Here is a 22826-nt window from a genome sequence, read left to right as displayed (position 1 = left end):
TCTGTACAGCAGCAATTGATGTCTCAGATTTTGAAATAAATGCCCACACCAGCATTCAATCTACTGTAGATATAGAAAATACAAGTATTTCATAAACCACATCCCACTGTGATATTGTTGCAAAACTTGAGCTGACCTCAAGAGATAAAAATAGTTCTTCAATTCCATACATAATTAAGAAAACAGCAATATTTCAAGTAGTAGAATTTGACAGATCTCAATGAAATGGCATTTTGCAGTTACCCAACACCATGTGTTATATCTTGCAAAGTATTACATTTTGCTCACAACTTCAAATAAGCTGTCATGATTTCAGATGGGTTTCTTTTTCAAACTAGAAAGCATGCATTTTTTATTAATAATGTTTTTATTTATTTTGATTAACAATTTAGCCCTGTATTTAAGAAAAAATATATTTATAATTAATCATAAAGAAAAATGTGCAGATTTTATGAAGATTTGTGCAGAACAGTCTCCAGAGCATAGCAGCCCTACCAGCATTGTTTGCAATGCAATAGATGTAAACAATACAAAAAGTAAATAGACCTTCACAATGCTATTCATTTCATCAAGATCATACAACATCAATTCTTCAAAACAACATAGGATTAGAAGGATTTTCATTGAAATATAAAACATTATTATAGCTGAGAACAATACATTACTGTAGTATAAAAGTTTTATGTCCAGACAGCTCCAAAACTGTAGAAGCAAAAAACCCATGACCTGCTTTTTCTGTGTCTATCAGAACAATAAAAAGTCCCATATGGACTTTACATAGAAGGTTGTAGGGCCTCTTAACAAAACTGTATCATTTGGACACCTGAATTTGGAGTTAGGTCCCAGATACTCAGAGATGAGCATCAGCTTAGATCCCATGCATACTACCAGGGATAGTGAACTAAATAAATGTATAACACTTTGCACTTATTGAAGAGAAAGCCTAACTGTAATTGACATAAGAACCTTCTCACTGGCTGATAATGTCATTTGGTCCATAGCAGGGATTCTTTTTCTGTTCTTAAAACAGAGGCAAATAGAAATGGATTATTCTGAAATTATTCTGGCAGGAAGAGCCAAAGGAATGAAACACAAATGTAACAGCATAGAGGCTGCATATCATCTTTAGAATGCTCTGTGGAAACACAGATATTTACACTAGAATCAAGTAATACTGCATGTCATTTGATTACCTTTCCATAGACAGACTAGCTGCTACACGCTCAGGTACAAACACATACAGAATCACACAGACCAGGAACCACTGTTTCTCTGTTAGAAAAACAGGATGCAGGAGAAGGTTACAGAATGTGGTTAATGTCTCAAAACTACATCCTTGAGAGCACTGGAAGTGAGAAATCTCTCCAAAGAAGCCCTAAGACCCCCATCAGTGACAGCACGAATGTGAGCCTGAACCACCTTTGCAGCAGAGGGTTTCTCCATGGGGAGGGCAACCGAAGCTGTCTGAGGTGTATTCACTACATTTTGGTTTAGAAGCTGCTAGAATAATCACAAGGAGAGGCAGTAACCACTAGAGGATAATACAGCTTACAAAATAATAACTCATAATTTATGTGCTTAAAATTAGATGGTATCTGCTGCTGCCCCAGTGTTGACTGAGTGATCCTGATGGATTTATGAGATGCAATGGTACAAACTGTTTTCTCCCAAGATTCCTCAGGCATATGTTTCTTTGCATACAGAATGGTCTCCAGCCACCAGATCTAGAGGAAAGCACACATGAAGATGCTGCCTCTCATGTTTTCTGTAATATTCCTTTCTCCTCTGCCAACCACAAGGGAGAAAAGCCATAATTGTTTTATAGATAGTTTAACCAGTTCTATTCCTTCTCTTCTCTACTAAAAGTCAAATATGGATCTGTAGAGTATGAATGTAAGGATGCCAGTTAATACTGGAAACATGGACCTCACTCAAACCACAGTGGCACTAACAGCTTCATTACAGTTTGATTCTTCTCAGCAAAGGTGTCTAAAAATTGTCAGATTAGAGCAACTATTCAGTGTAGTGTGGAAATTAGATGCTAATTAAGTTATCTGAATACCTGAACTTTTGCAACACAAAAAGCTATAAAATAGATTAGCATTTTATTTACCAGTCATTAATAGGAGGTGAACAGCAGCTGAAATCACACTACGTTAATAAGGTCACAATTACAGTAAATTGCTTTTGTACAAATTGAGCACAATCACACAGTATTTAAAACTGCATTATTGCCAGTCTTGGGAGCAAGGTGAAAACAGGATCTATATCTAGTGTCTGTTTTCCACAGGAAGTGAAAATGTCATACACTGACACTAAAGGTATATATGCCTCACATGAGGTGCGCATGGACAGTCTCTCCCATGCGGCTCAGTGAGGAATATGGAGACTGAACACCTCATCTGCTTTTCTTAGCAAAAGCTGCAGTAGCACATGGAAGAACTGCAAAAAGTCAAATTTAGCCACATATCAGATTGTTTGCTGGCACAGGGCTAAGCGGTGGCTTCAGTTCTTTCGGCAGAGGGGAGGAGACAGGAGGGAGCCCCATCCAGCGCACACTGAAACAAGGGGATGCCCTTCCATGTTCATCAGCAAGACATGGAGCAGGTACTTCAGCAGGGAGTAAGGAGTCTTAACACACTATCCAACTTCCTCCAGCCTCTCTGCCTTAGTCATTATTCATAATGACACCTTTTCTATTGCACTGTGTTGGTACACCCGAGGGGAAGATTAACTGGGAAACTGAAGCAGGGCTGCAGCTCCTTCCCCATCTTCCCTCTGACACTCAGGACGTGGCTGGTAACGCACATGCTCAATGTGCATGATTTTACCCTTTATTCCTGCTATATCTGGCCCTACAATGAACCCAACAAAAAGAAAGATAGCACTTTTAGTTCTTCTGTTTTCTTTATTTTGTACATTTAACAAGGCTGTGTAGTCAATTACACTTCGTACCTAATGTGATTTTGAATTTAATTTTAAAAATATGTTTCAGGTTAGTCCCAGATGTTTAGTCATCTGGCAACATTTTTTTGTCTTGGCAAGAACAGAAATGAAAATTTCTTGGCTGCTAAAATATTTTTTTTCTTACTTCTTTTTGGTTGCTTTCCTTTGCCTTATTATAAGAGCAAATCTTTGGCAAAAGGTTTGTGAGGGCAGTGCTTTGTTTTCAATATAGTACATGTGGGGATTTCACAGGTACTAGAAATCTTCAGCTTCCAGTATTGTCAGTCTATTCTCAACTTTGTTTTTCTGGGCCTCAGACATCAGCATTAAAAAGTAAAAATTTACCAAGTTTTTAACAGAAATGGTGCATGCATGCAGGGGAAAAAAAAGGACATTTAATGTGAAATCATTCAGCAACCATTATGGGTTTGAACTCTTTATTAGTATCCATCATAGGCAAGCATAGTTGTGCTGGTTTTGGCTGCAATAGAGTTAATTTTCTTCATAGTAGCTAGTATGGGGCTATGTACTGGATTTGTGCTGAAAACAGTGTTGATAACACAGGGATGTTTTCGTTACTGCTGAGCAGTGCTTACCCAGAGCCAAGGCCTCTTTTGCTTCTCACCCCACCAGCCAGCAGGCTGGGGGGGCACAAGGGGTTGGAGGGGACACAGCCGGGACAGCTGATCCCGACTGACCCAAGGGATATTCCAGCCCATAGGACGTCATGGTCAGCATCCAAAGCTGGGGAAAGAAGGAGGAAGGGGGAACGTCTGGAGTGATGGTGTTTGTCTTCCCAAGTCACCATTACGTGTGATGAAGCCCTGCTGTCCTGGAGATGGCTGAACACCTGCCTGCCCATGGGAAGTGGTGAAGGAATTCCTTGTTTTGCTTGGCTTTGCTTGCATGCACGGCTTTAAACTGTCTTTATCTCAGCCCATGAGTTTTCTCATTTCTACCCTTCTGATTCTCTCCCTGATCCCACTGTGAGGGAGGTGAGCATGCGGCTGCGTGGTGCTCAGTTGCCAACTGGGGTTAAACCACAAGAGCATATCATCTTAGACGTGGCGTGTAGCTTTCTCACAGAAGTCCCGCTAGTCCCTAGTGGGAGCTCCCTGGGTTTCTTCCAGTCAGCTCTTTCAGCAGGCCCATTCATGCTCTCTGAGAAGCTGTGCCAGCTGCTGCTGCATGGGTAGGAACTTCTGTCAAAAACAATTTACAGAACTGCCTGTATTCACGTGCTAGCATTGGATCCTCTACTTTATCTGGTAATTCTAAGAAATTTTAAACCGGCAGAAACATCAAGCCAACAAAATCATGATAATACTGTGCAGTTCATGCTGGTTTGTGTCTGAAGTATAGGCTTTGCTTTAGCTACAGTAAATGTAAAATAAAAATAAAAAAATGACTTATAATAAATAAGCAAAGGAAATGCTTGTCTCCTACCCACGGAAACACAAGGGAAGCAGAAGCCACATTAGGTGACCAGGCTGGCTATCCTCTCTAGAAAGAAACAAAGCAGCCCTGGGTATTTCTCGTTTGGCCAATCATCTTTGAAGGCCTTTTTGAAAATTAAGTGCTAGAAATTCATTGTCAAAACTACAACGATGTGTACTTAAATTTGAAATCACTTCATTGCAAAAGCATATATAGAAATACATTCTCTCTTATGATAAGAAAAACAGGTGACACTTTTTTCTTCAGTCAATATTTTGACTAATGGCTTGCCTAAGGTAAGCTGAAAAGCAATCTGCCTGACAAGACTTAACTTTAGGTCCTGCAAAGGCTGGTGATGGAACAAAAAATAGCAGTAGCATCAGGAGATGGCATTGTCATAAGGCTGCAGAGAGAAATCCTGAGACAAGTTCCCTGCACAAAAATAAAAGGCAGCACCGGCAAGCCTTGAAAAATATCCTGCATGTATTGATAAAAAAGCCTTTAAAGTCATTCTTCTAAAAAATAAACTGAACTGGCATAGCAAGTCATTATGATTTTTTCTTCACGGCCTTCTTCTATTTCCTTATGCACGAGATGAAACCAAACCCAAGGAACGTGCAAAGAAACAAAACCAGGATAATAGCTTTCCCTGTTTTGGTCTGGGGTTTCTTTGGAGGGGAGACTGCTATTTAACTCCCACACCACAGGAGGCAAGCATGTGAGAGCCAAGATATTTGATTTTTATGCAGGACATCATACTCTTGTTTTGTATGATTCTCTGTTCCCCAAAAACAGCTATCCACGTGCCCTGTTATTTTACCTCAGTATGTCACATAGCTTTGCACCTGCAAAAACACTGGCAACTCTGAGCAGGAAAGTGGACAGGAGGTGGGACAGCACAGGCAGCACGGTGTCGTGGTTTAACCCCAGCCAGCAACTAACCACCACGCAACCACTCACTCACTCCCCCCCCCCCCCCCCCAGAGTGGGATGGCAGAGAAAATCGGGAAAAAGAAGTAAAACTCGTGGGTTGAGATAAGAACGGTTTAATAGAACAGAAAAGAAGAAACTAATAATGATAATGATAACACTAACAAAATGACAACAGCAATAATGAAAGGATTGGAATGTACAAATGATGTGCAGTGCAATTGCTCACCACCCGCCGATCGACACCCAGCCAGTCCCCAAGCGGCGATCCGCCCACTTCCCAGTTCCTATACTAGATGTGACGTCCCATGGTATGGAATACACCGTTGGCCAGTTTGGGTCAGCTGGCCTGGCTCCATCCTGTGCCAACTTCTTGCACCCCTCCAGCTTTCTCGCTGGCTGGGCATGAAAAACTGAAAAATCCTTGACTTTAGTCTAAACACTACTGAGCAACAACTGAAAACATCAGTGTGTTATCAACATTCTTCGCATACTGAACTCAAAACGTAGCACTGTACCAGCTACTAGGAAGACAGTTAACTCTATCCCAGCTGAAACCAGGACACACGGCCACAGGATTTTAAGGATGGCTGCGCCCTGGTAAGGATCTCCAGTTTTTGCCCACACGTAATGACTGCTGTGGGTGGCACTTCTGCCTCTCCAAGCTGCCAGGGCTTGACCCCTACAGTGAAGAGAAGGTATTACCATATAGTGTTACTGCCCACAGAAAAATGTCATCAAATGTGTGAACACCGCCCAGCAAAGGTTTACTATGTGTGCTGTGACTGGTTAGGGGACTGGGGAAAGAGCAGGCTGAACAGCCACACTGATCTGCTTCTTATCCTCCTCTGCTTGCCACTGTGGGAATGACAGAGGTCCAGGATCAGTCCTCAGGTGTGCACTGGAGTATGGCATGAGGCTTCTCTGTGGTACAAACAAATTTATTTTCTGGAGTGATGCTTGTTTCCATGTTGTCATGTGGGCAAGGGAATTACTTGTTTCTTGAAGTCTGTTGGGGGGCAGGCTGTACATATGGAAATGGAGATGTAACGTCAAAACCTGGCTCTGCCATGCAGGTCCAAAGACAGACCGAAGACGCCTCAGCATTACTCGAGGGTGCTGCAATGGTGGCGTTGTTATTGTGTCCATTTCTCAGAGGCACCACTCAAGACACCCTCAGTGCACTGTGCAGTAAATGTGGTGTGCACCGTCAGAGAACTGACTTTGGAGGTTCACATTTGTACATGCTAATTATGTAAAAGCAGATCACATATATACTAGGAGCAGCTAGATCACTACTATATGACGCAAAAATTTTATCTCTTGAAGAGGTTAACTTTGGCTCCCACTTTCCAGGATCTAATGAGTGATGAGAATTGGTGAGAAATGCATACCATGTCATTAAGCTCTCCTGGGTGACAAGCATTAATTACAAACAAAAATAAAACCAAGCCTACCCAGGCAAAGAACTGTTCTCTGCCATTATGAGGATGGAAGAGGCAAAGAATATCTTTCCACTTCTCACAGCACATAGCCATCCTACCAGAACAACAGTGATACATGCAGGAATGGGTGTTTTGGAGCCCCAGGTCACACCGTATGGACAGCGATGAAGCAAACCAGCATCCCCCTGTGATGACTTCCAAACATTCAGCAACCTAACACAGCAATGTGAAAGCGACTTACAGCAGCAAGGGAACAGGCCTACAACCTGATCCAGGAAAAGTACCGTAACTTTGGGTCTTTCTGTTGATTTCAAAGCAGGAAATTCTCTATGATGAGGTCTTAAACCCTTTTACTGACATCTGGATGTGTTAGTGAAATCATTCCTATCAGTGTTTATCCCGGCTGAGACATAGTGATTAAGAAGCTGTGTTGGTCCATTTCCACAAAAAATCTCAAGACATTATTACCACCTACTTGGTGTTTTCATGCAACACTACTGTCACTGGTTTGCTAAAGCACAGGATTTATCTTTCAAGCAAATTCCTGGTTGAAAAATTAAGAGCACAATGGTACATAAAGGGTTTCCAAATTCCACAGTACTTCTGGTAATCAACATTCTGTGTACCTATTTTTATTCCTTCTCTCTAACCAGTCTGGGTCTCTGCTTTATACTCAATCCACTTTTATTGTGAGTCACATCAGATTAGAAATACATTCAACTATGAGAAAAATCTTCTGCAACTGATCCAAGAAGAAACAATAACAAAAACCCACGCATATTACACTTGGAGCCTCTTTAAAACTAAAAGAACAAACAGAAACAATGCAAGACACTGAAAAATACTGACAGATTTCACTAAGGTCTTGTTTAGAAATGTACTGCAGCTGAAGTCTCTTGTAGGATATCCTGTGGATGACACATAAGATTGTCAGTATAGGATAAAAAGCAGCCGGACCCATTGACCCTATGAGGCTTAGTTCTGTACTTTTGCTAAACCATCTGTACTACATCAGTTACCCCTTCATCTCTATACGTGCAATCGATTTGAGGGTTTTTTTAGTGAATAGATACTAACTGAATTTCTTAACTATGAGTATTGTAAAGCTTACCTACATAAGCCCCTCACTATGAGAAAGACATTGAGGTGCTGGAGTGTGTCCAGAGAAGGGCAACGAAGGTGGTGCAGGGTCTAGAGCACAAGTCTTATGAGGAGCGGCTGAGGGAACTGGGGTTGTTTAGTCTGGAGAAGAGGAGGCTGAGGGGAGACTTATCGCTCTCTACAACTACCTGAAAGGAGGTTGTAGCCAGGTGGGGGTCGGTCTCCTCTCCCAAGTATCATGTGATAGGACAAGAGGAAACTGCCTCAAGTTGCATCAGGGGAGGTTTAGATTGGACACTGAGAAAAATTTCTTCACTGAAAGGGTTGTCAAGCATTGGAACAGGCTGCTGGGGGAAGTGGTTAAGTCACGACCCCTGGAGGTATTTATAAGACGTGTAGATGTGGTGCTTAGGGACATGGTTCAGTGGTGGACTTGCAGTGCTAGCTTTAAGGTTGGACTCGATGATCTTAAGGGTCTCTTCCGACCTAAATGACTCTATGATTCTGTAACAAACTCATCACTGAATTCCTAAGCATTTTCTTTTATTCTGTATTAATTCATGTAAACTGTGAGCCAGACCCTGCTGCAGTAAAAGCTGATGGAAGTTTTGTCATTGATTTCACTGCAACAAAAGGCAAGACAGCGGTTTTTAGAGTTTTTCATGGACCTAGTGTTTAATAAATATTTTTACACAGTCTAACATCATCGAGTCCGAATGCACAGCAGGGCTAAAATACATTGGCAGGAAGTTTGTACAGGAGGTAAAAGTGTGTCCTCCTGCACCATCTTCAAATATGCAGAGCTCTGACTGCCAAAGAAGAAATATGGGATGTGGCCTTAAGAGCATGGGACACAGATCAAAAAGGAAGCATGAAACTGAAGATTACTCAAGTACAATAGGAAGCCTGAGATCATGTAGGATTTATTCACTACCAAAAATATAAAACCCAAACCCAAACTCCCAAAAGAATATCTAGCCAGTCTGACACCACAAACAGGACATTTCCTTAGCTTTGTAAACAGGAGATTGATTTGAAACAAACTGCCAAGTAACCTAACACAATCCAGTATTTTAGCCAAGAGATCCTCTCCAGAAGCAGTGATACAAGTGGTCTCTTTTATCCAAAATGTGGTATAATATAATCAACCTTATAAATATAATAGCAGGATTTTTGGAGGCAATTCTTGAATACAGCTTGAACCAACTAACTAAAAGGAGTACTACTAAATTTTCCTGCATTAGTGGGCAAATTCTTACTACAGAGAATGCCAACACAGAGCCTTCATGGTATTTCTTAGGGCTCATTTAATATCCCAGTGTCAAATCCCTGCAGGTCCCCAAAAGCCAGAGCAGGCAGGGGCAAACAGCCCTTCTCTAGGGTTGGGAACATGCTATGAACATTGAGAGCTAAGTCAAGCTTTCTCAGCTGGGCAGGCAAAACTGAACGCTGCTACACAAGGAACAGAGGAGGAAGGCAAGGAGAAGGGACACAGCTGGGCCCAGAGATAAAGGAGAACCAGACTGCATGTTCCTGCTAGTGCTGCATGTAGGAAAAGGGGTGAGAGTGGGCAAGAGGGAGAGCAGGACAGAAGAGACAGGCAAAGTGACCACTGCTTCTGAGGCAGGATGTGTTCCACCCATCACCACCCCTGTCAGCTGCAGTAGGTGCCATTACAGAATGGTTGAGGCTGGAAGGCAACTCTGGAGGTCATCATTATTGCTCTGGAGGCAACAAGGAGCTGGACATTTTGAAGCCTTTTGGAGTCTGATATTGCAGGCAGCTGCCTACTTTTTCTGTTTTCAGAGCCAGTCCTGTAAGATATTTTATTTGCTGTTAAAGAGATCAGTCTGTAATTTGCTCCAGATATATTTTAATACAAGCAAGACTATCCATACGAAAAGACTGCAGCATAAAATACATAAACTTCTGCTGCACCTTTTCTATATATACTATCATTAGAGGTATGAAATGAAAGCCATTCCCTGTCCTTCTAATTTACTGTTCCTCAAAGAACTTTTTTGCTGTATAAATAATACACATTTTGCAGATCTGTTCCTTTTATGCAATATTTACACCCAGTCTAAAGAAGAAGTTCCAGAAATGTAATGTAGTGAATTTGTATATTATTTTTTGAAAGAATTTCTGCCTTCAATAATCCTTTTCCCTATAAGTTCCTTTTTACTTAACAGTAATTTTAATAACATGTAAATTACTTTCAGAACTTCCACTCACAACCTGGAAAACTGACAAACAATTTTAAACACAACTTGCTTTCAACCCAAATTCCATAAATTACATAGCTAACAACTTCATGTAAAGAGGATCTTAACTACCTTGAATAGTTAGGATCAAATATTTGTCTAACAGTTCATTGTTCAACCAGGACTTCAAAAAGTTACATTAAACCTGGGGGAGTCGGGGATTAGTATTCTAAAAAAAATATTCCCTGGGTACAATATTTTTAAGAATTGAATGCTAATTTGGAAACATTATATTAAGTGTGCTTATTTCCCTGTCCTTATGTCCTCTGATTTATGTGCATATATAATATCCTACATGAAATAATATGTAAAAGATGCAATATATATTTATTCTATATATCCGTGTACATAATATTCACGCCTATGATACATATGCATTATATTTTTATTTTAACAGAATATTTGACAAATATATTTGACAAAAACATAGTGACAAAGGATGAGGAAAAGGCTGAGGTACTTAATGCCTTCTATGCCTCAGTCTTTAATAGTAAGACCAGTTGTTCTTTGGGTACCCAGCCCCCTGAGCTGGAAGACAGGGACGGGGAGCAGAATGAAGCCCCCATAATCCAAGGGGAAATGGTGAGCGACCTGCTACACCTCTTAGACACACGCACAAGTCTATGGGGCCAGATGGGATCCACCCAAGGGTACTGAGGGAGCTGGCAGAAGTGCTCACCGAGCCACTTTCCATCATTTACCAGCAGTCCTGGCTAACCGGGGAGGTCCCAGTTGCCTGGAGGTTTGCAAACGCGACGCCCACGTACAAGAAGGGCCAGAAGAAGGATCCAGGGAACTCCTGGCCTGTCAGTCTGAACCTCGGTGCTGGGGAGGGTTATGGAGCAGATCATCTTGAGTGCCATCACAGAGCACGTGCAGGACAACCAGGGGATCAGGCCCAGTCAGCATGGGTTTATGAAAGGCAGGTCCTGATCTCTCTCCTTCTATGACAAAGTGACCGGCTTCATGGATGAGGGAAAGGCTGTGGATTATGCCTAGACTTCAGTAAAGGCTTCGACACTGTTTCCTATAGCATTCTCCTGGAGAAACTGGCTGTTCATGGCTTGAATGGGCATACACTTTGCTGGGTAAAGAATTGGCTGGATGATTAAGCCCAAAGAGTGGAGGTGAATGGAGTTAAATCCAGCTGGGGGCCAGTCGCAAGCAGCGTTCCCCAGGGCTCAGTACTGGGGCCAGTTCTGTTTAGTATCTTTATCAGTGATCTGGACGAGGGGATCAAGTGCACCCTCAGTAAGTTTGCAGACAACACCAAATTGGATGGGAGGGTTGGTCTGCTCGAGGGTAGGAAAGCTCCACAGAGGGATCTGGAGAGGCTGGATCGATGGGCCGAGGCCAGCTGTATGAGGTTCAACAAGGCTGAGTGCTGGGTCCTGCGCTTGGGTCACAACAACTCCATGCAATGCTACAGGCTTGGGGAAGAGTGTCTGGAAAGCTGCCCAGCAGAAAAGGACCTGGGGCTGCTGGTCGACAGCCGGCTGAATATGAGCCAGCAGCGTGCCCAGGTGGCCAAGAAGGCCAACGGCATCCTGGCCTGTACCAGAAATTGTGTGGCCAGCAGGAGCAGGGAGATGATTGTTCCCCTGTACTCGGCACGGGTGAAGCCGCACCTCGAGTCCTGTGTTCAGTTTCGGGCCCCTCACTACAGGAAAGACATGGAGGTGCTGGAGCATGTCCAGAGAAGGGCAACGAAGCTGGTGAAGGGTCTAGAGCACAAGTCTTATGAGGAGCAACTGAGGGAACTGTGGCTGTTTGCTCTGGAGAAGAGGAGGCTGAGGGGAGACCTTATCGCTCTCTACAACCACCTGAAAGGAGGTTGTAGCCAGGTGGGGGTCGGTCTCTTCTCCCAAGTATCAAGTGATAGGACAAGAGAAGATGGCCTCAAGTTGCATCAGGGGAGTTTTAGATTCGAGTCTGAGAAAAATTTCTTCACTGAAAGGGTTGTCAAGCATTGGAACAGGCTGCTGGGGGAAGCGGTTGAGTCACCACCCCTGGAGGTATTTGAAAGACATGTAGATGTGGTGCTTAGGGACATGGTTTAGTGGTGGACTTGGCAGAGTTAGGTTTATGGTTGTACTGAATGATCTAAAAGTTCTTTTCCAACCTAAAAAATTCTATGATTCAATGATTCCAAATTTTGCAAATACTTGTACTTTTGGTTCATCGTAAGCTATAGTTAGTTTTACTCGGCATCATCTCACTTATATATAAGCTATTCGAGCTTATATATTTTATTCTGTAGGACTGAGTCCTTTGACTTTAATGGAATTATAAGGATGCTGAAAGTTAAGGACATGGAGAATGTTATTGCACTAATGATTCCCTGTGAGTTTCCTATTTATGCCTATTCCTAGGTGTTTCATAAAACACAGCATTTCTGTGGGATCACAGTGAAAAATAATACATTATTTTAGAATTTTCAGCAGTGTTCAGTTTCTAAGAATCAAAGCAAAACAATTATCAATTTTTTCTGCAAACCTTTTAAGAATTAGCTGGCCTAATTAAGTTTCATTCAAATACATTAAAAAAAAAAAGAATCAAGAAGTGTTGAGAGACTGGCTGGAGAGTTTATAGTGACTTCCACTAAATGATATACATCTGCCTGATAAAATATGTTTCAAAGCTCCTTTGGAGAATTATTCCATGCTGTTTGCTGCTGAGTCAGGGTTGGAATCTCGTTCAATATCCTTTGATACTTCAGTCCAAATAGTTAATTATACAGATAAAAGAATCATCAAAGTTAAACAATTGTAGACCAAAGTGCATTACTACAGGTAAATTACTAAGGTGGGTTTTTTTATCTGATGAAAACTGAAATACACTTTTTTTTTTTACAAAACCTCCAAAAACAATTAGGAAAATAAGCTTATAAAAGCAAATTTATTTTAGCTATTTTCCAGTTGCCACAATTTTATGTTACTAGAGTCCTTTAAAAAAACATGTATACAAGCCTATTATAAAATAACTCAAGAAGTGCATTCCAAACCTGAGGTTCTTATACCACTACTGATACAGCAGTCATTTCAAAGTGGTATGAAAAACACCCCAAAAGCAGACAATTAACACCTGTTTGGTGAGAGAATACTGCCCAAATCATCAAATGGTCTTCCCTGTGCTTAGGCACAGGCCAACACAGGGAAGGGGAGGGTAGAGTTAATGGCACACATCCCTTTGGACAGGCCATCAAAGAGCCAAAAGCTGTTACCATTTCCCCAGAATGGTAAAGTACAATTTTTCTTTGTATTTTGGTGGTTAACAAGCAAACCAAAGTTTAGAAATTCCATATTTATTTTGATTGATAATGAAAACCACAAGAGCCCGGAAACTTATCTCAAGTCGTCTGATGTTATGGTTACAAACCCACATCAGAAGATACTGATTCCATGGCGTTCTGTTGTTTACATACTGAAATGATTTGACACTATGCTGTCTGGTCTGTTCTGCCTTTTCTTTAAACTTTGGATTTTAAAGGTTAAAACATGTATAGTGATGCTTAGTCTGAGTATACAGACTAGGCATACTTTCCTAGATTGTGCATTCATACAGATGTTTGTTCAATAACAGATAAGAACAAGCAATTGATGTTTCAGTTAGACGCCATACGGTAAATAATATTACTTAGCATTCTTCATCTCCACTTTTGATCTCCAAGTACACATAAACAACCAAAATAGCAGAAACAAAATATCAGACTTCTTCTAATTAGGCAGTATTACCTGCATACTGCAAATTGGGAAACTGAGGCAAAGAGAACAATGGAAGCATCTGGAAGCTCTCTCTGTGTGATATTCTGACAAACTTCAAACGACTTAACAGGTAATGGCATTAATAAACACTTTAAGTAAATACTACTACATGTGCTATAAATATGGCTGGCCTCTCCAGGACACTTTAAAAAATTGATTAGTGTTACACTGGACAGCTGAGTCATCAATGCCCGTCCTTCTACTAGGACAAGAGGATGTCTTGTAAGCAGGTTATTTATATTCTTAATATCTTCAGCAGGAAGTACAGGCTGGTTAGGTTTGGTAGTCATTAAATGGCACTTTTTTTGTATGTGCTGCCCTTCATCTATAGATTTCTTCCCAGAGCAACCTCAGTCTTCAATAAGAGCAATTACAAATAGGCCAACCTCCTTTAGCCTATAAGAAGAAAGATAATCTCGAATCGCGCATAGTGCAAAGGTTTGTTTTGGCCGGAAGCAATATCAAGCCTCCATATTAAAGCTCTGTGTATGCAGTATCACTAGTTTATCCTGCTTGGAGGTAACAGAAAACTGGAATCCAAAGGATTGCTTTCTTTTTTAATGAAATGTGCAGGTGGTCTTGGACTTGCCAAGATCCAGTGTTTTTTTAAAGAGCTGAACAGACCTTGCTTCCTCTTCAGTATCTCTCTTAATTCCACAACATAATAATCACGATCATCAACCCAGGACATAATATTAAATTAGTTTTTATCCCTGCTGTGTGCTTTGAGAGACACTGTTGGAACATATTAGTCCCAGTGTATTGTGTGCTCTTAGATCCTCTTCCATATTATCATATCTGCAAATATTTACAATGCAAAAAATACTGTCTCGCTCAGCAATGCAACCCACATGTCTTTAATGCTATTCTGTATCAGTGCTGCAAACCAAAACAAGACACAAACATCACTGAAAATTAGACAGAAATACTTATAGTGGCCTACAGCCAACTATGGTCTAAGCACGTTGCTTGTGAGCTCGTCACATGCATGCAACATTTGGAATACAGCTCTTAACCTTTGGCTGCACAAATATAGACCTTTAGTCAACAAACTCAAGCAACAGTTTGGTTCCTTTGACTAAAATCAGGACCATCAGCAGCTTATCTGCTTCAGATGTTGTGACCCGATGGCCAGCTCCACTGACCATACCAGAACACACCATCCTTTACAGCCAAAAAGCAAGAGGATTCGCAAGCACAAGGAGGGAGCAAGGCTGCAGTGTGCTAAGGGTTTGCATGTGGTCTTCCTAAAAGTGTGTTTGGAGTTTGACTTGGAAGGAAGCTGGCTTAGCTTAGTTCAGTGATGGTGTCAGTTCTTGTATGAAGTTTAAGATGACAGGCTAACAAGTCATGAGGCTTGATAAAATACACAATATTTTTAAAGGATGAAACAGAAATAATGCATGTATGCTTTTATTATGAACACGTATATGTTTATCACATTAAATTTGGTTTCTGAGACAGAAGGAACTGCAATTCTGTCTTGTTTCCAGACTCACTATTGCTGTTCTAAGAAAAGGCCTCTTCACCTTCTCTCTGCCTTCTTTCAGTGACTAGGAAAGGCAGAGAATTAAGTTCAATATGGGTCCAAAGCTGAAACAAAAACATCTTCCTAAAACAACTGTATGCCCATTATACACATTGTATACATGCTGAAAAATAAACACTGGCAAATACAGAGTATGATCTTGGAAATGGCTCAAGTGACTGGGTTTTTGAAAAGGGTTTATAAAATATATAAATTGTGGCAACTGGAAGACGTTAACTTGAAGACTTAACCCTGTTCATTTTCTTGCGTTTCACTCTGCAAGAGGGTACACTGCAACGCGCAAAAGCAGGTCCTCCCACATTAAGTTGGAATGCAACAGGTTGCTCCCCAACCAGAAGCTCATCACCCTTCCCAAACCGTAAGACCTGGGTATCTTTAGTCACAAACAAGTGGATTCCGAAGGCGAATTTCAGCGGTGCTATTTTCATGCAGCCTCCGCATTCATTCACCACAGGGCCACAGCCCGCGGCCACGCCGACCGCTCACTGGAGGCACTTGCGTCCCACGCAGCTGCGCTGCAGACTGCCGACAGCACCTCAGCTGTCGAGGATATATATCCCCCGCCGTCCGCTCGCAGCGGGAAACGCACCAGAGCTCAAACACGAAGACTGAAGCCACTCTTTGGGCCGTGTCTGCAAGCCCGCAGCCACCCTCCCTGGCGCCCACCATCGCTGGGCACCCTACTCCCGCCAACGGTGCGGCAGGCGCAAGGGACGAGGCCAGTCCTCGCGGGGCACTGCCCAGCAGACCCGGGCGAGCGCCCGGCCCTGGGCCCAGGCCCTCCCGCCAAGGCGGCCTTCCACCCGGAGGGAGGACGGCTCCCCGAGAGCCGTTGCAGGAGCCGAAAGCGGCCAAAGGCCGCAGCGCGGCCGGGAGAGGAGCCGCGCTCCCGCCGAGCACCCCTGAGGCGGCGGCGGCGCCGCCCGCGCCCCGCCCCGAGGCCCAACGGCCGCCGCCCGCGCGTCCTCCCTCGCCCACCACACGGCGCCCCTGGGGGGGACGCGGCGGCGGCCGCGCTCAGGCCGGAGCCGCCACAAACTCGCCGCCCTCCCCGCACTGCCGCCGGCGTCGGCACCGCGAAGGGACGCAGACGAGACGGGGCCCGCGGGTGCCGAGAGGCGCCGGGCGGGGCCCTCCGCGGCAGCTGGGACCGGGCACCCCGCGCCGTCAGGGGCAAGGTGCCGCCCGCAGCCCGGAGGGGACGCGGGGAGCGCCGCCGGCTCCCAGGAAGCCTCCCCGAAGTTGCCCTGAGAAGTTTGGGACCGCCCGGAGGAGCAGCCGCTGGGCAGAGCCGCCCCCTCAGCCCCCACCTCCCTCCCGCCGCCTGGCCGCACGCTCCCGGGCCGACCCCAGCGCCGGCCTCCGGGGACCGGCCTCCGGGGACGGGCCCCCGCGCCCCGGCTGGCCCCGCCGGCCTCTCGGGGACGGGACCCCCGCCCGGACAGAACGCCGCCGGCCTCTGGGGAAGGCGGGGACGGCAGCCCCCGGGGCGCGCTCCGGGCTCGGGGCTTTCTCTGCAAGTGCAGCCCCTGGCAATAAAGAAGACGGAGAGACGCTTACCATCTCGCCTGATATTCGAGGACCGCAAGGCTTTTATAGATCCGCTCTGGGCAGGGGCAGTGGTGCCCTGACGGCTGCAAAAGTTCGCACAGACGACAGCGTAGAGGAGGAGGAGGATGAGCAGTTGCATTGGGATCCGCTGTGAACGGGACCGTGTCTCTGCAAAGAAACCCGGCTCTCCCCACCCAGGGTGCTCCCCTCTCTCGTGTTCTCTGCCCCTTCCCGGACTTTTTGGTTGTTGTTGTTGTTGCGGGTTGCTTGCGTGTTCGGGGAGTTGTATGCAGGGAAGAAAAAAAAAAAAAAAGCACACAAAAAACCCGAAAAAAAACCGAAAAAACCCACACCACCCGAACAGCAGTCACGGCTGCCGAGTTACTCTCCGAGCTGCCCCCAAACTTCCTGCATGCTGAACTTTCTGCTGCCTCTCTGGGGCCGGCCAAACCCGGCAAAGGTGAGAAAACCCTGGGCCGGGACCGCCGCCCCCTCCCCTCGGCCGGCAGCGCCGTGCCCCACGTCGCAGGCGGGGGGGCTGCCGCTGCCGCAGCCGCGCTCCCCTGCGGCCGCCGCGGCGCAGCTCCGCGCCCCGCTGCCGGGCTGCGCCCGCCGCTTCGCACCGCCGCCGCGCCCGCCGCCTCGCACCGCCGCCGCGCCGCGCCGCGCCGCTCCGCTCGGCAGGAGCCGCCGCTGGGGTCTGGAGCGGCGGGAGCGCCCCGCGCTCCGCGGAAAGGGGGCCGGGGGGGAGAGGCGGCCCGGGGGAAGGGGGCGGCCCGGGGGCAGGGAGGGAGGCGGGCGGGAGCGGCCGGCGCCGGGGAGGCAGGGAGCGGTGCCCGGGTCCTCCGTGAGCTACCGGCCGCGCCGTCTCCAGCCCGGGCAGAAAGTGGCGGGGGGGGGGGGGGGGGGGGGGCTGGCCCCGGTGCGGAGTGAACCTGCCCTGCCGGCACCGCGGGGCACCCGATGGGTGGGTCCGGTGGGACCCGTGTGCCGGGGGCTCCCCGCCAGCAAAGAGGCCACGCACCCGTCACCCTCAGGCCCGCAGTGGCCGCGTAAAGGTTATCCGTTGGCCTGGAATGACTCAAATCACAGAGTTGCACCAGGGCGGGCGTGGAGACTAAGTGGAATCACTAACTGGAGAAAACACATTGGCTGCAGAAAGCCGGCAGCTGTCCCTGGGAGAGATACCTGGGCTCTTCTGTCATGCCAAGCACTGTCCAAAGCTTCTCATAAAAAGTTAATTCCTACTAATTTAGACTGTCATTAAGTTGGGTCTGGTATTAAAAGATTGTATTGCTGCCTGGGAGAGTTCAGGTCTAAACCAAAGGCATGTGAGGATTGTGATCAGATTGCTGTTTTAATACTCTTTTTCCTTCCATTAGCTGCAATGAAAATAATCAAGTTAAGACGTAGAAAAAACAATCAGGTTTTAACAGTTCTCTAATAAATTCTTACCTACTCAGTTTATTTCTTAAGGCATTTTATATAGTCTTAGCCAGTCTGACAAATTGTAACATGCTGCCGGACCTTTAAAAACATGAAACAACACGAAACAACACCTCACTACCAGAAGAAAATGTCAATATAGTGCTGTATGAGGAATATTGGATGAGTCCTGCTACATTCAGAAGACTGCCTCTGGCTGTATGAAACATTTTCTCCAAGAGCATGTTAGGATGACAATGGGACTGAAACATCTTGTATGTCTTAAGGAACCAGTAGGGTGCAATTCTGTTATGCATAATTCATGGTTCTTTATCCCTTTCATGTTCCCCAAAACCGACAGCGAACCTAATCCTGCTCCCATGTGGTAGATAATGGAAAGGCTCCAACAGCGCTTCATTTGTGAGCAGATGTGCCTATATTTTACATGCCCATTTCAGGGGGGAAACTGGGCAAACAGAGGGAAGGTGGCCAACCCAATCATCCTAATAGAAGCAGAAAGTCAAATAGAGGACATACAGCAAATGAAGACAGGGGGAGCTGTGAAGATGTGTTCTGTTCATCCAGTCAATGTGTCTGTCTCTTTCTAATTACATTACAAGGAAGTGGCAGAAAATGTCAGTAGGATCCCAGCTACCTCGCTCTCTTCTGAGTGCAGGTACCTGGTAAGATAAAAGGAGGTGGTCAATACCCTGGCCTTACCACAACCCCCCGTGGTGAAGTCTTCCCTTTCTCAGTGTCCTGAGGCCCTCATTCACTCTTAGACTTAGGGAGCTAGAACTCATAATTGCTTCTCCTTGGGGGCGTGCAGTGGCTGTTTTAAGGTGGTGGAGGAGGAAGAGAAGGAAGGACAGCTTGTCTTCCATCCAGAAGGCAGACAAAAGGTGTTTTGACAGTATCTGAGCAGTTATATAATTCAGTCAAGAAAGGGCACTGTTTCCAAGGCTGTTTCTGTACCCGGCTTCACCTGTATAAATTTTCTTATGTAAAATTCATACACCTTCCTAAGAGCTGAGCCTGGAGCTAGAGTCATGCGGTGTCTTCCTGGCCCCCACAGGTCCAGCTTTAACACAAGAGTGGAACAGGCTTTCACCTAAAACACTCCACAGCTGTTTGGCTGATGTGCTCCCTGGCTTGATATAGACTGTAAGTTTAAACTTCCTCAAGCTGACCCAGCTACAGAACTGAGTTTTTTCTCAGCATTTTTTTTTTTTCTTTTAAAGAAGTACATACTGCTTGTGGTGCATAAGATGAAATTCCTGTTTCTGCAGCAGAGGTACTTGTTGCTTAGAGAACTCTAAAGCAAAACAGCATGGGGCCTCATAAATTAGACCGTGATGAAAACAGGAAAGTGGATTCCACCACCAGTGGCTTTGAGGAAGAGGAACTGTGTATAACTCATATGCTTATGGTACATTTCTATTCCTCCCTGTACAAAGCATGAGAAGCTGCCATCTTTGTTTTAAAGCCAAAAATATTCTTGTAGCAGAAGGGATGAGTCTTTTCCTCAGGTCAGAAAACAACTAGGGAATATTATCCTGGGGTTCCACACACAGGCCTCACTCTATCAATTATAAGGTATTTACTTTAGCCCCAATATAAAAAAATCCCAGATTTTTCCATTTGAAGTACAGGTGTACAGAAAGATTTTGGGATAGAGCACCAAGACTGACATGCGTTGGTAGACCTTTGTAGAAAAGGTCTGCATTCCAATAGCTGTTGCTGCAGCTTTTCAATTCACTTTAAAAAGCACTAAATCCACTACAAAACAAAACAGTATCTTTGTAATAAGGTGTCATAGAACCCCATGTCAAAGCGTGAGAAGTTTGGATTATGCTCAGACAGTTTTATGAGCAGATGACTGGATCTTCAGTTTCTGGAGAACATTCTAGTACATTGGCTAATCTGTATTCTAAGGGTCTGGGACAATTTAAAGCATCAGGTGATTTCTATATGAAGACCTACAGCAAATCATGGTTACCGCATAAAACGACATACTGATGTATAAGTGTGATGACCTAGGTAATTACAAATCTGTCAGCCTGACTGAGATCTTGATAAAATAATGTAACAGTTGATATAAGACTCAATTAATACAAATTAAAAGGAAAATAATATAATTAATGCTAATCAACCTGGAAAATCTTATCATGCTAACTTGGAAATCTGGTTGACAAACAGAATAGCATCAAATTACAGCTTTCATAAGGCATTTGACTTGGTACCACACAATTTAAATCATACGAAATGAAAGTCATGCATACTAAATGTTTTCAAAACTCATTAAATGACAGGTTTAAAAATGTTGACTAAAAAGGGAAACATTATTAAATGGATTCTTTTTGAGGGTGCGCCACTTTAGCTAATTTTTGCTTCTGCATTGATTTGCAATTCCAGCAATGACCTGGGAAAAATTCAGCCATTACTCATGACATTTGTAGATGACAAAAATCTTGGGGGAGTAATAGGCTGATTTATAGTAATGGTGTTATATGGAGATAGACATGTAGATACCGGGTAGAACTGTAAAGCTGAGCCCTGGCATAGCTTATGCTTTAAAATAGCCAATGGCAGCACTACCGAGTTTTTGTGGCATCCATCTCAACCGCATTTTAGTCCTTTGAAAGTGGCTGGTGTAAACCAGTCACACAGGTTCTCATTGTTCATTGAGAGGATTGGATACCCATCAGAGGGCACTCTAGCCCAGCGGTTTTAGGCAGTTGTGCTGGGATGGGATAAGTTGTTTTCTGGAAGGTCCACTTTCTCTCCACTGGCTATGGAGAGAGCATAGGGAACAAATACATGTATAGTTACTAGATAAAGTAGTTAATCCTAGAAAGCACTGATGCAGAAAAAAATTACAGGGGTGGATTATCAAGGAAGTCAATGGGCTGTAGCCCTCTGTTATAATTTGTTGGCTGGGAGATGCTCCAGTGTCATGTAGTTTGTCTGTGGAGCACAGATATGCTGTGTGTCCACCCCTCAGAATATTGGAAATATGGTGGTTAAGTAGCAAAACCAAAGACCTTTGTGCGTTACCACTGGGATCCTTGGATATTTGCTTAAAGAGGGGAATATCAATTAGAGTAGGGACATTATGCTTTCTTTTGTTATTAGACTGCTGCATCAAGTTTCTGTGAATATAGTCTAAAAAAGGACCATAATAAAGTGAAAAACACTGAAAGGAAAATTACAGGATTGGTTAGAGTTTGAGAAACATGCTATTCAGAGAAGAGCTTAAAAATTACAAGATGTTTAGCTTGTCAAGGAGAAAATCAGAGGGGTCACAGCTACCTCCTGGAGGTAGGATATTGATTCTAGAAGGCTATTCTGTCTAGTGGACAATGACATATTAAGGTGAAAGTTCCAGTTAGAAAAATTAAAATTAGAAGTAACAGGCATACTTTTCAGTATGGAAAGCTATGGAAGTATCAAAGTTGTATATTCTTCATCACTGAAAACTTGAAAGGCAAGATTTGATGTTTTCCTAAAATGAATCAAGTGGTTTCAAGCTGTACTTAGGAACTTATGGGGGTCTATTGATCTCTTCTAAAAGGTCTATAAAGGTGACAGAGAAAAGCATGTTCATATGTACCATACTACAAGCCACAGATGAAATTTCTAAGTGGTTCTGCAGTTTACTGGAAAATGACAACTAATAAAATGTACCTCCAGGGATTAATTCAGGGCAGCACTGTGATTTCTGTTATATAGGCGGGCAAGCAAGTGATGGCAACAGCCCCATCCCCAAGTTTATAATCTGTGAATGATGTGAAAATGAGCAGAGGTGCATAGAGAGGATGGAGAAACATCTCACAATTGCTAAAATATATGTCTTAAGTAAATGAATGTAACAGTGATGGCAGACCAAAACAATGCAAGGAAAAGATAGACCAAAGCCATTATATGTCTGGAATTAGAAAATAGGGGCAGAGTCGTGTTTTGCTAAGAAAATCACAATACCCCACAGGCAGCAAGACACCAAGAAAAGAAGAGCCACGCAGTGATCCATGGCCCAGGTTTACTATCTGAGCTACAGGCAGCAGTTCAACAACATACAATGAAAATCCCCAGTGAACCTGATCATTTTAGGTGTTGAGATTATCAAACACAAGCTCAAGAATTGCTGCCTGGTATCACTACAAACTTGGCATTGATTCATGGGAACTCATGTTAAAAGACTGTGAACATTAGATCTGGGCCACAGACCTGCAACTGGTGCTGCTGTTTGTCCTCCTCCAACAGCCAGCTGTGCATGCTCGCTTGTCTCGCCCATTCTTGAAAACAGCTGCAGGCAGCTTTGATTTATCCAGTCTTTCAGTTTTCCCTCTTGTGTCTGCACTGCTACAGGATGCTGTGCCCTTCTCCCTTTCAATGTACACCTGCTTACCTTCCC

The 22826-nt window shown here is 44.3% G+C and overlaps 1 protein-coding gene across 2 annotated transcripts in view; it reads right to left on the bottom strand.

The window, feature by feature from the left end:
• Nucleotides 1-17576, bottom strand: part of PDGFD (platelet derived growth factor D) — a 148080-nt gene extending 130504 nt beyond the window's left edge. For both annotated transcript variants that reach the window (XM_049823393.1, XM_049823394.1), the window contains exon 1: nucleotides 16997-17576. In XM_049823393.1, coding sequence (XP_049679350.1) covers nucleotides 16997-17126 — 130 coding nt within the window. In that variant the 5' untranslated portion in view covers nucleotides 17127-17576. The remainder of the gene's footprint in view (nucleotides 1-16996) is intronic.
• Between the last annotated feature and the right edge of the window lie 5250 nt (nucleotides 17577-22826).

This window comes from Accipiter gentilis, chromosome 19, assembly GCF_929443795.1.
Source record: "Accipiter gentilis chromosome 19, bAccGen1.1, whole genome shotgun sequence".
In the NCBI taxonomy this organism is placed as follows: Eukaryota; Metazoa; Chordata; class Aves; order Accipitriformes; family Accipitridae; genus Astur; species Astur gentilis.
This window is presented reverse-complemented; position numbering and strand designations above follow the sequence as displayed.